This window comes from Salmo salar, chromosome 06 (genome assembly GCF_965601325.2).
Source record: "Salmo salar chromosome 06, fSalSal1, whole genome shotgun sequence".
Lineage (NCBI taxonomy): Eukaryota > Metazoa > Chordata > Actinopteri > Salmoniformes > Salmonidae > Salmo > Salmo salar.
Window position 1 is genome coordinate 10,643,732 of NC_138296.1, and position 18,433 is coordinate 10,662,164.

General features: G+C 44.4%; 1 protein-coding gene across 3 annotated transcripts in view; it reads left to right on the forward strand.

The window, feature by feature from the left end:
- Positions 1 to 18,433, forward strand: part of LOC106601980 (epsin-3) — a 63,384-nt gene that overhangs the window by 15,667 nt on the left and 29,284 nt on the right. For all 3 annotated transcript variants that reach the window (XM_082976310.1, XM_082976312.1, XM_082976311.1), the window contains exon 7: positions 15,787 to 15,908. In XM_082976310.1, the coding sequence (XP_082832436.1) occupies positions 15,787 to 15,908 (122 nt within the window). The remainder of the gene's footprint in view (positions 1 to 15,786; positions 15,909 to 18,433) is intronic.

Sequence of the window (18,433 nt, forward strand, 5' to 3'; positions counted from 1 at the left end):
TCATCAAAGTTGCTTATTTTGCATTGATAACCAAATATAATCTCAGCAACTGTTCAAACAGTAAACCAAACAACAAGAATCCACCCTAAAAGGTATTTTGTTTAGAAGTAATAACTAGTGATTACAGGCTATGGTGAAATGGTACAACCAGCTGTAGCCAACTAGCTAGCCAAGTGTTTTTTTCTTTGTGACCAAAACATGATGACGTTCTATTTTTAACTGATATGTGTCCAGACCTTTGACTGGTACTGTATATTTAAGCAATAAGGCCTGAGGAGGTGTGGTATATGGCCAATATCGTGTTCTTATGCGCGACGCAACGTGGAGTGACTATATACAGCCCTTAGTCGTGGTATATTGGCCATATATCACAAAACCCAGAGGTGCCTTATTGCTATTATAAACTGGTTACCAATGTGATTAGAGCAGTAAAAATAAATGTTTTATCATACCCGTGGATACAGTCTGATATACCACGCCTTTCAGCCAATCAGCATTCAGGACTCGACCCCAGGTGAAGCTGGTTGAGAGAATGCCAAGCGTGTGCAAAGCTGTCAAGGAAAAGGGTGGCTACTTTGAATAATATATATTTAAAATATATTTTGATTTGTTTAACACTGTTTTGGTTAATACAAGATTCCATATGTGTTATTTCATAGTTTTAATGTCTTCACTGTTATTCTACAATGTAGAAAATAGTAAAAATAAAGAAAAACCCTTGAATGAATAGTTGTGTCAAAACTTTTGACTGGTACTCTATATAAATGGACATTATATAAATAGAAAAGGTGTGTACAGCAGTAGTTATATAGGATGAGCCTTGACTAGAATACAGTATATACATATGAAGTGGGTAAAACAGTATGTAAACATGATTAAAGTGGCCAGTGTTCAATGACTATGTACATAGGACAGCAGTCTCTAAGGTGCAGGGTAGAGTCCTGGGTGGTAGCCGGATAGTGACAGTATATTACAGTTTGATTGATAGCGGTGATACATTTTAAAAGGCCAAACATGTTCTCACAGCCTGAAGCATTGAAGAGGCAGTGGAACACATAATGGAGCCAGAATGTAATGAGAGCATGAAGGCTTGAATGCCTGAAACATTGATAAGATAACATTGATAAGATTAGCCATTTTGTTCTTCACTGAGAATCCATGTTGAGAGATGTGGTCTGGCTCTGCTCAGGTCTGCACTGGCACTGGCAGTTCTGCACTGACAGCTAGTCAGTAAGTTGGCTAACGAACACTCCATGTTAGTGTTATCCCACAGGAAACAACCAGTGGTGGATAAAGTACCCAGTTGTCATATTTGAGTAAAAGTAAAGATACCTTCATAGAAAATGACTCAAGTAAAAGTGAAAGTTACCCAGTAAAATACTACTTGAGTAAAAGTCTAAAAGTATTTGGTTTCAAATATACTTAAGTATCAAAAGTAAATGTAATTGCTAAAATATACCTAAGTATCAAAAGTAAAGGTATGAATCATTTCAAATTCCTTATATTAAATAAACCAGACAGCACCATTTTTGTAACTTTTTTTTTAATTATTATTTTTAAATTTACAGATAGCAAGGGGCACACTCCAACTTTCAGACATATTTTACAAACGAAGCATTTGTGTTTAGTGAGCCCGCCAGATCAGAGGTAGTAGGGATGATCAGGGATGTTCTCTTGATAAGTGTGTGAATAGGACCATTTTATTTATTTTTTTACTAGGCAAGTCAGTTAAGAACAAATTCTTATTTTCAATGACAGTCTAGGAACAGTGGGTTAACTGCCTTGTTCAGGGGCAGAACAACAGATTTTTACCTTGTCAGCTCGAGGATTTGATCTTGCAACCTTTCGGTTACTAGTCCAACGCTCTCACCACTAGGCTACCTAGGCTATCTGTCCTGCTAAGTATTCAAAATGTAACGAGTACGTTTGTGTGTCAGAGAAAATGTATGGAGTAAAAGTACATTATTTTCTTTAGGAATGTAGTGAAGAAAAAGTTGTCAAAAAATATAAACAGAAAAGTAAAGGACAGATACCCCAAAAAACAACTTAAGTAGTACTTTAAAGTATTTTTACTTAATAAGTACTTTACACCACAGGAAACAACCTAGTGTGTGTATAGCCTAACAAAATTCAGATTGCTTTATGAGGATAATGAAATCCTGTTCATTTCAGTGGTAATAATAGTACTACATATAGTCATGGATACAGGTACAACACTACTGCTGTTGTATTGTGGAATCTTCGGTCAATACATTTTGTGAAATAAAAATATGATTAGAAAAAAGAAAAAATAGCTAATAAATAAACAACAACACGGAGGAATGTTACACTATGTATTACTAGTAAACAACAACACGGAGGATGGTTACACTATGTATTACTAGTAAACAACAACACGGAGGAATGTTACACTATGTATTACTAGTAAACAACAACACGGAGGATGGTTACACTATGTATTACTAGTAAACAACAACACGGAGGAATGTTACACTATGTATTACTAGTAAACAACAACACGGAGGAATGTTACACTATGTATTACTAGTAAACAACAACACGGAGGATGGTTACACTATGTATTACTAGTAAACAACAACACGGAGGATGGTTACACTATGTATTACTAGTAAACAACAACACGGAGGATGGTTACACTATGTATTACTAGTAAACAACAACACGGAGGAATGTTACACTATGTATTACTAGTAAACAACAACACGGAGGATGGTTACACTATGTATTACTAGTAAACAACAACACAGAGGATGGTTACACTATGTATTACTAGTAAACAACAACACGGAGGAATGTTACACTATGTATTACTAGTAAACAACAACACGGAGGATGGTTACACTATGTATTACTAGTAAACAACAACACAGAGGATGGTTACACTATGTATTACTAGTAAACAACAACACGGAGGAATGTTACACTATGTATTACTAGTAAACAACAACACGGAGGATGGTTACACTATGTATTACTAGTAAACAACAACACGGAGGAATGTTACACTATGTATTACTAGTAAACAACAACACGGAGCATGGTTACACTATGTATTACTAGTAAACAACAACACGGAGGATGGTTACACTATGTATTACTAGTAAACAACAACACGGAGGATGGTTACACTATGTATTACTAGTAAACAACAACACAGAGGATGGTTACACTATGTATTACTAGTAAACAACAACACGGAGGATGGTTACACTATGTATTACTAGTAAACAACAACACGGAGGAATGTTACACTATGTATTACTAGTAAACAACAACACGGAGGATGGTTACACTATGTATTACTAGTAAACAACAACACGGAGGAATGTTACACTATGTATTACTAGTAAACAACAACACGGGGGATGGTTACACTATGTATTACTAGTAAACAACAACACGGAGGATGGTTACACTATGTATTACTAGTAAACAACAACACGGAGGAATGTTACACTATGTATTACTAGTAAACAACAACACGGAGGATGGTTACACTATGTATTACTAGTAAACAACAACACAGAGGATGGTTACACTATGTATTACTAGTAAACAACAACACGGAGGAATGTTACACTATGTATTACTAGTAAACAACAACACGGAGGAATGTTACACTATGTATTACTAGTAAACAACAACACGGAGGATGGTTACACTATGTATTACTAGTAAACAACAACACAGAGGATGGTTACACTATGTATTACTAGTAAACAACAACACGGAGGATGGTTACACTATGAATTACTAGTAAACAACAACACGGGGGATGGTTACACTATGTATTACTAGTAAACAACAACACGGAGGAATGTTACACTATGTATTACTAGTAAACAACAACACGGAGGAATGTTACACTATGTATTACTAGTAAACAACAACACGGGGGATAGTTACACTATGTATTACTAGTAAACAACAACACGGAGGATGGTTACACTATGAATTACTAGTAAACAACAACACGGAGGAATGTTACACTATGTATTACTAGTAAACAACAACACGGAGGATGGTTACACTATGTATTACTAGTAAACAACAACACGGGGGATGGTTACACTATGTATTACTAGTAAACAACAACACGGAGGAATGTTACACTATGTATTACTAGTAAACAACAACACGGGGGATAGTTACACTATGTATTACTAGTAAACAACAACACGGAGGATGGTTACACTATGAATTACTTATATATAATGTAATACTTCAGGGAATTACTGGTCATGGGATGTCCCTCAGTCTATGGCAGTCATATACATATCAGGCAGTCATATTTGCATTTTTTCCCCCCACCCAGATTGATTCCCAGCTTTATGTTATTAGTAAATGCACAGAAGTTGGACATTGATTGATTGAGATATTGTCTTGAAAAAATGTTATCTTATTTGAGAGTATTTCTCCCAGTAGAGGAAACATCTCTGTCTCTACCTCCCCTGTCGTGCAGTGACCACTAACCTCTTCCTTCTTAAGGGGATTTGAGCTGGAATGTTTTGGCTCTTCATGTTCTTATCTTGTGACCATGACATACAGTAGATTATTCTAGATCACAGATGGCATATGACATATACACTCAGTAAGAACTCACTGTTCTTATCTTATCAACGAGTCAGTCAGTGTGTGTGTGTGTGTGTCTATATACTGTATTCTAAAAGTTAAGTTACTTGGGTCTCCAGAGATACAGATAGAGCTTTCTGTCAGCAGTATCTGGATTCATTGTAAAGATGGCTGGTTGTGTACACAGAAATAGAGTCTATAGAAAAGATCTTCCCATTCATGTCAATGATGGCATAATAGATTGTGTTTCTATAGTTGTATACCTGTGGTCATTGTCCCTCACAGGCCCTATTCAAGTAGGAACTATTGTCCTGTTGGTCCATGTGACAGGCAGCTGGACATAAGGACCTGGACAAGTCTCAATCAATAACTTTGCCCCAAATCGTACCCTGTTCCCTAAGGGCCCTGGTCAAAAGTAGTGCACTATATAGGGAATAGGGCTCTGGTCAATTGTAGTGCACTATATTGGGAATAGGGCTCTGGTCAATAGTAGTGCACTATATAGGGAATAGGGCTCTGGTCAATTGTAGTGCACTATATTGGGAATAGGGCTCTGGTCAATAGTAGTGCACTATATAGGGAATAGGGCCCTGGTCAATAGTAGTGCACTATATAAGGAATAGGGCCCTGGTCAATAGTAGTGCACTATATAAGGAATAGGGCCCTGGTCAATAGTAGTGCACTATATAGGGAATAGGGCTCTGGTCAATAGTAGTGCACTATATAGGGAATAGGGCTCTGGTCAATAGTAGTGCACTATATAAGGAATAGGGCCCTGGTCAATAGTAGTGCACTATATAGGGAATAGGGTTCCATTGGCCATAGGGTTCTGGTCAAAATTAGTGCACTATATAGGGCATAGGGTTCCATTGGCCACAGGGCTCTGGTCAAAAGTAGTGCACTACAAACAATCCATGTCTCTGTCTATTGTATAATCCTGGTTAATCCCCATTCCTACATAAAGTGTTTGTTAGTTTTGGTTACGCTATCCAAGTGTGTGTGTGTGTGTGCGTGTGCGTGTGCGTGTGCGTGTGTGTGTGTGTGTGTGTGTGTGTGAGACGCTCTCTATAGCTGCATTCCTAACATTCTCCTGTTCTCTTTCACTCCAACTAAACAGCAAACACAAAGAATGGGACACACACACTCTCTACCTTTTTTCCCTGTCTCATCATGGATCTCTGTATACATGGCTGTGCTGTGGTAGTCACGTTTAGCTAGCTGGGACTGGGCATCATGTATTATACATGGCTGTGCTGTGGTAGTCACGTTTAGCTAGCTGGGACTGGGCATCATGTATTATACATGGCTGTGCTGTGGTAGTCACGTTTAGCTAGCTGGGACTGGGCATCATGTATTATACATGGCTGTGCTGTGGTAGTCACGTTTAGCTAGCTGGGACTGGGCATCATGTATTATACATGGCTGTGGTAGCCACGTTTAGCTAGCTGGGACTGGGCATCATGTATTATACATGGCTGTGGTAGTCACGTTTAGCTAGCTGGGACTGGGCATCATGTATTGTACAGGGCTGTGGTAGTCACTTTTAGCTAGCTGGGACTGGGCATCATGTATTATACATGGCTGTGCTGTGGTAGTCACGTTTAGCTAGCTGGGACTGGGCATCATGTATTATACATGGCTGTGGTAGCCACGTTTAGCTAGCTGGGACTGGGCATCATGTATTATACATGGCTGTGGTAGTCACGTTTAGCTAGCTGGGACTGGGCATCATGTATTATACAGGGCTGTGGTAGCCACGTTTAGCTAGCTGGGACTGGGCATCATGTATTATACATGGCTGTGCTGTGGTAGTCACGTTTAGCTAGCTGGGACTGGGCATCATGTATTGTACAGGGCTGTGGTAGTCACGTTTAGCTAGCTGGGACTGGGCATCATGTATTATACAGGGCTGTGGTAGCCACGTTTAGCTAGCTGGGACTGGGCATCATGTATTATACAGGGCTGTGGTAGCCACGTTTAGCTAGCTGGGACTGGGCATCATGTATTATACAGGGCTGTGGCAGCCACGTTTAGCTAGCTGGGACTGGGCATCATGTATTATACATGGCTGTACTGTGGTAGTCACGTTTAGCTAGCTGGGACTGGGCATCATGTATTATACATGGCTGTGGTAGCCACGTTTAGCTAGCTGGGACTGGGCATCATGTATTATACAGGGCTGTGGCAGCCACGTTTAGCTAGCTTGGACTGGGCATCATGTATTATACATGGCTGTGGTAGCCACGTTTAGCTAGCTGGGACTGGGCATCATGTATTATACATGGCTGTGCTGTGGTAGTCACGTTTAGCTAGCTGGGACTGGGCATCATGTATTATACATGGCTGTGCTGTGGTAGCCACGTTTAGCTAGCTGGGACTGGGCATCATGTATTATACATGGCTGTGCTGTGGTAGTCACGTTTAGCTAGCTGGGACTGGGCATCATGTATTATACATGGCTGTGCTGTGGTAGTCACGTTTAGCTAGCTGGGACTGGGCATCATGTATTATACATGGCTGTGCTGTGGTAGCCACGTTTAGCTAGCTGGGACTGGGCATCATGTATTATACATGGCTGTACTGTGGTAGTCACGTTTAGCTAGCTGGGACTGGGCATCATGTATTATACAGGGCTGTGGTAGTCACGTTTAGCTAGCTGGGACTGGGCATCATGTATTATACATGGCTGTGGTAGTCACGTTGAGCTAGCTGGGACTGGGCATCATGTATTATACAGGGCTGTGGTAGCCACGTTTAGCTAGCTGGGACTGGGCATCATGTATTATACATGGCTGTACTGTGGTAGCCACGTTTAGCTAGCTGGGACTGGTCATGTATTATACAGGGCTGTGGTAGTCACGTTTAGCTAGCTGGGACTGGGCATCATGTATTATACAGGGCTGTGGTAGCCACGTTTAGCTAGCTGGGACTGGGCATCATGTATTATACAGGGCTGTGGTAGCCACGTTTAGCTAGCTGGGACTGGGCATCATGTATTATACATGGCTGTGGTAGCCACGTTTAGCTAGCTGGGACTGGGCATCATGTATTATACAGGGCTGTGGTAGCCACGTTTAGCTTGCTGGGACTGGGCATCATGTATTATACATGGCTGTACTGTGGTAGTCACGTTTAGCTAGCTGGGACTGGGCAACATGTATTATACAGGGCTGTGGTAGCCACGTTTAGCTAGCTGGGACTGGGCATCATGTATTATACATGGCTGTGGTAGCCACGTTTAGCTAGCTGGGACTGGGCATCATGTATTATACAGGGCTGTGGTAGCCACGTTTAGCTTGCTGGGACTGGGCATCATGTATTATACATGGCTGTACTGTGGTAGTCATGTTTAGCTAGTTGGGACTGGGCATCATGTATTATACAGGGCTGTGGTAGCCACGTTTAGCTAGCTGGGACTGGGCATCATGTATTATACAGGGCTGTTGAAGGATGTGGTGGAGTTGTTAGATAGTACAGTAGTATTATGAAACAGTAGAATGTGGTGGAGTTGTTAGTTAGTAGTATTATGATACAGTAGGATGTGGTGGAGTTGTTAGTAGTATTATGATACAGTAGGATGTGGTGGAGTTGTTGAACAGTACAGAAGGATGGTGCAGATACCAAAGCCAGTTGCCTGTGTATTATCATGTGTTAGGTCTGTACACCAGCTGTGGGCAGCCTCTGCACCAGCTGAGTGTGGTCTGTGCACCAGCTGTGTAAAGGTTGTGTGTGGGAAGCTAAGTAGCGTGAGCATGGTTTCAGTTAGTCACACTGTGTTAATGTTATACTTCTGGTGTCTGTGGCATGTTTGATTTCCCCACAGACACACACACACACACACACACCAGAGTATTTTCTGGGTTAAAATGTGGCTTAGGCGATGGGCGTGGTGGGGGCGTGGCCACTGGTGCAGTTGCCGACTGGACATTTTAGAGGCCCTCCTGTTGACCGCAATGACAAAATGTGCAGTTTTAAAGTTAATTTCATTCAAATCTACAAAGTTCGCAATGTCTTATGCTATCTGAGTGACTCAAACATTATTACAAAATCAATGGGGGCCCCATGCCATGACAAAAATACTCCTGAATGCATAATAATAATAAAATTAAGTTTTGAAAAAATTAAGTATTTTGGTGATTGTTATTTAAAAATATATAGGTCCATTATCTTTTCTACATACTTTATATGTGGTTTTAGTCGTTTAAGTTTCAACTGAAAACTTTTTTACATCCTGTAAAAAAAGTATATATGTACACTACCGTTCAAAAGTTTGGGGTCACTTAGAAATGTCCTTGTTTTTACAAAACACCAGTCTCAACGTCAACAGTGAAGAGGCGACTCCGGGATGCTGGCCTTCTAGGTAGAGTTGCAAAGAAAAAGCCATATCTCAGACTGGCCAATAAAAAGGAAAGATTAAGATGGGCAAAAGAACACAGACACTGGACAGAGGAACTCTGCCTAGAAGGCCAGAATCCCGGAGTCGCCTCTTCACTGTTGACGTTGAGACTGGTGTTTTGTGGGTACTATTTAATGAAGCTGCCAGTTGAGGACTTGTGAGGCGTCTGTTTCTCAAACTAGAAACTCTAATGTACTTGTCCTCTTGCTCAGTTGGGCACCAGGGCCTCCCACTCCTCTTTCTATTCTGGTTAGAGCCAGTTTACGCTGTTCTGTGAAGGGAGTAGTACACAGCGTTGTACGAGATCTTCAGTTTCTTGCAAATTCTTGCATTGAATAGCCTTCTATTCTCAGAACAAGAATAGACTGACGAGTTTCAGAAGAAAGTCTTTGTTTCTGGCCATTTTGAGCCTGTAATCAAACCCACAAATGCTGATGCTCCAGATATTCAACTAGTCTAAAGAAGGCCAGTTTTATTGCTTCTTTAATCAGAACAATAGTTTTCAGCTGTGCTAACATAATTGCAAAAGGGTTTTCTAATGATCAATTAGCCTTTTAAAATGCTAAACTTGGATTAGCTAACACAACATGCCATTGGAACACAGGAGTGATGGTTGCTGATAATGTGCCTCTGTAGTCTGTACACCTAGGTAGATATTCCATAAAAAATCTGCCATTTCCAGCTACAATAGTTATTTACAACATTAAAAATGTTTACACTGTTTCTGATCAATTTAATGTTATTTTAATGGACAAAATGTGCTTTTCTTTAAAAAACAAGGACATTTCTAAGTGACCCCAAACTGTTGAACGGTAGTGTACAATACCAGACACACATACTCATTGAAGGGTTTTTCTTTATTTTGATTATTTTCTACATTGTAGAATAATAGTGAAGACGTCAAACCTATGAAATAACACATATCGAATCATGCAGTAACCAATTGCTGCAAAGAAACCACTACTAAAGGACACCAATAATAAGAAGAGACTTGCTTGGGTCAAGAAACGCAAGCAATGGACATTAGACCGGTGGAAATCTGTCCTTTGGTCTGATGAGTCCAAATTTGCGATTTATGGTTCCAACCACCATGTCTTTGTGAGATGCAGAGTAGGTGAACAGATGATCTCCGCATGGGTCGTTCCAAACGTGAAGCATGGAGGAGGAGGGGTGATGGTGTGGTGGTGCTGGTGTTGGTGACACTGTCTGTGATTTATTTAGAATTCAAGGCACACTTAACCAGCATGGCTACCACAGTATTCTGCAGCGATTCGCCATCCCATCTGGTTTGCACTTAGTGGGACTATCATTTGTTCTTCAACAGGACAATGACCCAAAACACACCTCCAGGCTGTGTAATGGCTATTTGACCAAGAAGGAGAGTGATGGAGGGCTGCATCAGATGACCTGGCCTCCACAATCCCCCAAATTCAACCCAATTGAGATGGTTTGGGATGAGTTGGACCGCAGAGTGAAGGAAAAGCAGCCAACAAGTGCTCAGCATATGTGGGAACTCCTTCAAGACTGTTGGAAAAGCATTCCAGTTGACTACCTCATGAAGCTGGTTGAGAGAATGCCAAGAATGTGCAAAGCTGTCTTCAAGGCAAATGGTGGCTATTTGAAGAATCTCAAATATTAAATGTATTTGTTTAACACTATTTTGGTTACTACATGATTCCATATGTGTTATTTCATAGTTTTAATTTCGTCACTATTATTCTACAATGTAGAATATAGTAATAATAAAGACAAACCCTTGAATGAGTAGGTCTGTCCAAACTTTTGACTGGCACTATATATATATTTTACTGTTTGGCCAAAGGTGGCCCACTCTAGATTTTTCTATGTAGAATTAAAACCCTATATACACTGCTCAAAAAAATAAAGGGAACACTTAAACAACACATCCTAGATCTGAATGAAAGAAATCATCTTATTAAATACTTTTTTCTTCACATAGTTGAATGTGCTGACAACAAAATCACACAAAAATAATCAATGGACATCCAATTTATCAACCCATGGAGGTCTGGATTTGGAGTCACACTCTAAATTAAAGTGGAAAACCACACTACAGGCTGATCCAACTTTGATGTAATGTCCTTAAAACAAGTCAAAATGAGGCTCAGTAGTGTGTGTGGCCTCCACGTGCCTGTATGAACTCCCTACAACGCCTGGGCATGCTCCTGATGAGGTGGCGGATGGTCTCCTGAGGGATCTCCTCCCAGACCTGGACTAAAGCATCCGCCAACTCCTGGACAGTCTGTGGTGCAACGTGGCGTTGGTGGATGGAGCGAGACATGATGTCCCAGATGTGCTCAATTGGATTCAGGTCTGGGGAACGGGCGGGTCAGTCCATAGCATCAATGCCTTCCTCTTGCAGGAACTGCTGACACACTCCAGCCACATGAGGTCTAGCATTGTCTTGCATTAGGAGGAACCCAGGGCCAACCGCACCAGCATATGGTCTCACAAGGGGTCTGAGGATCTCATCTCGGTACCTAATGGCAGTCAGGCTACCACTGGCGAGCACATGGAGGGCTGTGCAGCCCCCCAAAGAAATGCCACCCCACACCATGACTGACCCACTGCCAAGCCGGTCATGCTGGAGGATGTTGCAGGCAGAAGAACGTTCTCCACGGCGTCTCCAGACTCTGTCACGTCTGTCACGTGCTCAGTGTGAACCTGCTTTCATCTGTGAAGAGCACAGGGCGCCAGTGGCGAATTTGCCAATCTTGGTGTTCTCTGGCAAATGCCAAATGTCCTGCACGGTGTTGGGTTATAAGCACAACCCCCACCTGTGGACGTCGTGCCCTCGTACCACCCTCATGGAGTCTGTTTCTGACCGTTTGAGCAGACACATGCACATTTGTGGCCTGCTGGAGGTCATTTTGCAGGGCTCTGGCAGTGCTTCTCCTGCTCCTCCTTGCACAAAGGCGGAGGTAGCGGTCCTGCTCCTGGGTTGTTGCCCTCCTACGGCCTCTTCCACGTCTCCTGATGTACTGGCCTGTCTCCCGGTAGCGCCTCCATGCTCTGGACACTACGCTGACAGACACAGCAAACCTTCTAGCCACAGCTCGCATTGATGTGCCATCCTGGATGAGCTGCACTACCTGAGCCACTTGTGTGGGTTGTAGACTCCGTCTCATGCTACCACTAGAGTGAAAGCACCGCCAGCATTCAAAAGTGACCAAAACATCAGCCTGGAAGCATAGGAACTGAGAAGTGGTCTGTGGTCTGCACTTGCAAAACCACTCTTTTATTGGGGGTGTCTTGCTTATTGCCTATAATTTCCACCTGTTGTCTATTCCATTTGCACAACAGCATGTGAAATTTATTGTCAATCACTGTTGCTTCCTAAGTGGACAGTTTGATTTCACAGAAGTGTGATTCCTGTCCCCGGATTCCTGTCCCCGCTCTGGAAAAAGAGCGTCTGCTAAATGACTAAAAATGTAAATGTAATGTGATTGACTTGGAGTTACATTGTGTTGTTTAAGTGTTCCCTTTATTTTTTTGAGCAACATACATACATACATACATACATACATACATACATACACACACACACACACACACACACACACACACACACACACACACACACACACACACACACACACACACACACACACACACACACACACACACACACAAACATTGTATGGGTCAGAACCAGACCCAGCAGTCCAGGTGAATGGTTTATTTCAGTCCTAACATACAGTACTGTATGGGTCAGAACCAGACCCAGCGGTCCAGATGAATGGTTGATTTCAGTCCTAACATACGGTACTGTATGGATCAGAACCAGACCCAGCGGTCCAGATGAATGGTTTATTTCAGTCCTAACATACAGTACTGTATGGGTCAGAACCAGACCCAGCGGTCCAGATGAATGGTTGTTGCAACAGGATCAGGGGAAAGTAGTCCACCGGGGACAGGAATTAGATCAAATATTTCATATTGTTTTTATACAATTACAGTACAAACAATATCATACAATTCCATTTCCTCACTGTGAAACAATTACTGGGGTTGATCAGCTAAAAAGTACTGAGCTAATCCCCCACTTGGGCTGGATAATTCTTCTTTTTATATTACTACATATTTTGGAGATAATTACTGTGAAATGATTCAGACTACATCCATATTGACATATTCCATAATATACAGTAGGCCTTGTCTGGGAAAGTCACTCCAGCCTGATTTCAACACTGTTACAGAAGGACAGTTTGGTCAGTGATGGTGGAGGACATACTATGTGTCCTGGATTGATGATCTTTGAGTCTGTCTGTCCTGTCTGTTGTTGCGGGTTTAGATGGACCTGATGGATGGGCTGGGTGGTTGAGTGGGGGTCAGAGGGTTGGCCTGGCACTGTGGCAGTAGCTCCCTGTCCCTTCCCAGACAGGCCTGGGTTCAAATACAATTTGAAATCATGTCAAAATACTTTGTCTGTGCTTTGATTGAGCTTGTCTGGCGTAATGGAACCCATAGAAGAGACCCCGCCCACCTGGCACTGCAGGCAGGCTAAAGCAAACGCTCTCACTATTTGAGGAGCTATGGAATAGTATTTGAACCCAGGTCCCAGCCAGACTACAGTCCAGCCCAGGCGGGCCACATTGAGAGGCGGTGTACTGGAAGTGATTGGAATTCATCAGAGATAGACTGGACCATGGCAATGGCCTCGTCCCAAATCACACTATATTGGCTTTTATATGGGCTCTGGTGAAAAGTAGTGCACTACATCGGGAATAGGGTGCCATTTGGGACGTATATACAGTACTGCCCACCTCCTTCCCTCCACAGCTCCCTCCCTTTTGCCATGCCCCCCCCCCCCCCTTACAACCCTGAGCCCCCTCCATTACAGCCATGATCCCCCCTCCCTACCCTTACAGCCATGACCCCCCCTTACAGCCATGACCTCCCTACCCTTACAGCCATGACCTCCCTACCCTTACAGCCATGACCCCCCCCTTACAGCCATGACCCCCCCCCTTACAGCCATGACCTCCCCTTTACAGCCATGACCTCCCCTTTACAGCCATGACCTCCCCTTTACAGCCATGACCCCCCCCTTACAGCCATGACCCCCCCCCTTACAGCCATGACCCCCCCCCTTACAGCCATGACCTCCCCTTTACAGCCATGACCTCCCCTTTACAGCCATGACCTCCCCTTTACAGCCATGACCCCCCCCCTTACAGCCATGACCTCCCCTTTACAGCCATGACCTCCCCTTTACAGCCATGACCTCCCCTTTACAGCCATGATCCCCCCCTTACAGCCATGACCTCCCTACCCTTACAGCCATGACCTCCCTACCCTTACAGCCATGACCTCCCTACCCTTACAGCCATGACCCCCCCCTTACAGCCATGACCCCCCCCCCTTACAGCCATGACCTCCCCTTTACAGCCATGACCTCCACTTTACAGCCATGACCTCCCCTTTACAGCCATGACCCCCCCCCTTACAGCCATGACCCCCCCCCCCCCCTTACAGCCATGACCTCCCCCCCTTACAGCCATGACCTCCCCTTTACAGCCATGACCCCCCCCCTTACAGCCATGAACTCCCCCCCTTACAGCCATGACCTCCCCCTTACAGCAATGACCCCCCTACTCATCTACCTCCTCTACCCCCTACCCATCTATCCCCTCTCATTATCTACCTCCACTACCCCTCTACCCTCACAACCCACCTACTCCTCTACCCCTGCTACCCCCTCTACCCTCTACCCATCTATCCCCTCTCATTAACTACCACCAATACCCCTCTACCCTCACAACCCACCTACTCCTCTACCCCTGCTACCTTTTCTACCTCCTCGACCCTCTACTCATCTACCTCCTTTACCCCTCTACCTCCTCTACCCCCTCTGCCTCCTCTACCCCATCTGCCTCCTCTACCTCCTTTACTTGGGGGGGGGGGAGGGGGGGGGGTAGCTAGCCTAGTGGTTAGAACGTTGGACAAGTAACTGAAAGGTTGCAAGATCAAATCCCTGAGCTGACAAGGTAAAAAATCTGTCGTTCTGCCCCTGAACAAGGCAGTTAACCCACTGTTCCTAGGCCGTCATTGAAAATAACAATTTGTTATTAACTGACTTGCCAGGTTAAAGGTAAAATTAAAATAAAAAAATACCTCCTTTACCTACTCCACAAAAGCCACCATCGCTCCTAGTGCAGGAGGCAGAGAGCAGCAGTGGCCCCTATTCCCTATATAGTGCACTACTTAGGACCAGCGTCCATAGTCAAAAGTAGTGCACTAAATGGAGAATGGGGTGCAGACTTGCAGACCAAGGCAGAGTATGCCATGCCAACACAGGCCTGCTGGAATAACACAACACCCAGTGGTTGGACAGCAGACTTAACATGCAAACCCAGCTCTCTCTACTAAAACTCTGCTCTTAAAAATCACACACTCTCTCTCCTCTGCCACCTGCCCCTCTCTCCCTCTCTTTCTCTCCCTCTCCCACTCTTTCCCTCCTCTTTCTCTCCCTCCTCCCTCTCAATCTCTCTCTCCCTCCCCTCTCTCTCTCTCCCTCTCTTTCTCTCCCTCTCCCACTCTTTCCCTCCTCTTTCTCTCCCTCCTCCCTCTCAATCTCTCTCTCTCCCTCCCTCTCTCTCTCCCTCCCTTTCTCTCTCTCTCCTCTGCCACCTCCCTCCCCTTTCTCTTTCATTCTCTCTCCCTCTCTCCCTCCTCTCTCTCTCTCTCTCTCTCTCTCCTCTGCCACCTCCCTCCTCTTTCTTTCTCTCTTTCTTTCTCTCTTTCTCCACTCCCTCCCTCTTTCCTCCTCCCAGCCACCTCTTCCTCTCCTCGCCGTGCCGCATCAGACATGGAGCAGGCCCGCCCCCAGACCAGCGGGGAGGAGGAGCTACAGCTGCAGCTGGCTCTGGCCATGAGCCGAGAGGAGAGTGAAAAGGTAACACACACACTCACACAGTACACACACTCACACAGTACACACACTCACCACACACACTGAACAAGAGGCACTGACACACTCTGACTACATGCAGTGTGAGAATGTTATGGACGTGGCTGCCTCCCTCCCACTCATACACACTCCCCTGCAGAGCTCAAATCCCCCCCCCCCCCCCCCCCTGTCCTCTAAGTGTCATCCATTTCACTGAGCCTTTAATAGAAACCAATATTACCCCTCTCTCCTTGTGATGCGATCTATAACACCTGGCCAATCAAAGACACTGATACTCAGAGTTGGCTGCCGATCTGGCCAATTACAGAGTGCGATGCTGCAGAGTGATCCGCCTGCAGCTGTGCTGAGTGAATGAAGGACTGGACAGGGTGGAGCTATTGATCCACTGTTAGCTAGCCTGGTATTGATGGCACTGAATGGCCTCTGTCTCTGTGTTGTTAGATGGTGCATACTGCACCGAGGGCTGGGACTAAAAAACACACACTCTTAGCTCCTTTTATAAAACACACACAATCTCTTAGCTCCTTTTATAAAACACACACAATCGCTTAGCTCCTTTTATAAAACACACACAATCTCTTAGGTCCTTTTATAAAACACACACAATCTCTTAGGTCCATTTATAAAACACACACAATCTCTTAGCTCCTTTTATAAAACACACACAATCTCTTAGGTCCTTTTATAAAACACACACAATCTCTTAGCTCCTTTTATAAAACACACACAATATCTTAGGTCCTTTTGTTCAACACACACAATCTCTTAGCTCCTTTTATAAAACACACACAATCTCTTAGGTCCTTTTATAAAACACACACAATCTCTTAGGTCCATTTATAAAACACACACAATCTCTTAGGTCCTTTTATAAAACACACACAATATCTTAGGTCCTTTTGTTCAACACACACAATCTCTTAGGTCCATTTATAAAACACACACAATCTCTTAGGTCCTTTTATAAAACACACACAATCTCTTAGGTCCTTTTATAAAACACACACAATCTCTTAGGTCCTTTTGTTCAACACACACAATATATATTTTTTTTCTCCCTTTTTTCTCCCCAATTTCGTGGTATCCAATTGGTAGTTACAGTCTTGTCTCATCGCTGCAACTCCCGTACGGACTCGGGAGAGGTGAAGGTCGAGAGCCGTGCGTCCTCCGAAACACAACCCAACCAAGCCGCACTGCTTCTTGACACAATGCCCACTTAACCCGGAAGCCAGCCGCACCAACGTGTCGGAGGAAACACCGTACACCTGGCGACCGTGTCAGCTTGCACTGCGCCCGGCCCGCCACAGGAGTCGCTAGTGCGTGATGAGACAAGGATATCCCTGCCGGCCAAACCCTCCCTAACCCGGACGACGCTGGGCCAATTGTGCGTCGCTCCATGGAGCTCTCGGGCGCGGCCGGCTGCGACAGAGCCTGGGCTCGAACCCAGAATCTCTGGTGGCACAGCTAGCACTGCGATGCAGTGTCTTAGACCACTGAGACAGAGCCTGGACTCTAACCCAGGATCTCTAGTAGCACAGATAGCACTGTGATGCAGTGTCTTAGACCACTGAGACAGAGCCTGGACTCTAACCCAGAATCTCTAGTAGCACAGATAGCACTGTGATGCAGTGTCTTAGACCACTGAGACAGAGCCTGGACTCTAACCCAGGATCTATAGTAGCACAGATAGCACTGTGATGCAGTGTCTTAGACCACTAAGACAGAGCCTGGACTCTAACCCAGAATCTCTAGTAGCACTGTGATGCAGTGTGTTAGACCACTGAGACAGAGCCTGGACTCTAACCCAGGATCTCTAGTAGCACAGATAGCACTGTGATGCAGTGTGTTAGACCACTGAGACAGAGCCTGGACTCTAACCCAGGATCTCTAGTGGCACAGATAGCACTGTGATGCAGTGTGTTAGACCACTGAGACAGAGCCTGGACTCTAACCCAGGATCTCTAGTGGCACAGCTAGTACTGTGATGCAGTGTGTTAGACCACTGAGACAGAGCCTGGTCTCTAACCCAGGATCTCTAGTAGCACAGATAACACTGTGATGCAGTGTGTTAGACCACTGAGACAGAGCCTGGACTCTAACCCAGGATCTCTAGTAGCACAGATAGCACTGTGATGCAGTGTGTTAGACCACTGAGACAGAGCCTGGACTCTAACCCAGGATCTCTAGTAGCACAGATAGCACTGCGATGCAGTGTCTTAGACCACTGAGACAGAGCCTGGACTCTAACCCAGGATCTCTAGTGGCACAGATAGCACTGTGATGCAGTGTCTTAGACCACTGAGACAGAGCCTGGACTCTAACCCAGGATCTCTAGTGGCACAGATAGCACTGTGATGCAGTGTGTTAGACCACTGAGACAGAGCCTGGACTCTAACCCAGAATCTCTAGTAGCACAGATAGCACTGTGATGCAGTGTCTTAGACCACTGAGACAGAGCCTGGACTCTAACCCAGAATCTCTAGTAGCACAGATAGCACTGTGATGCAGTG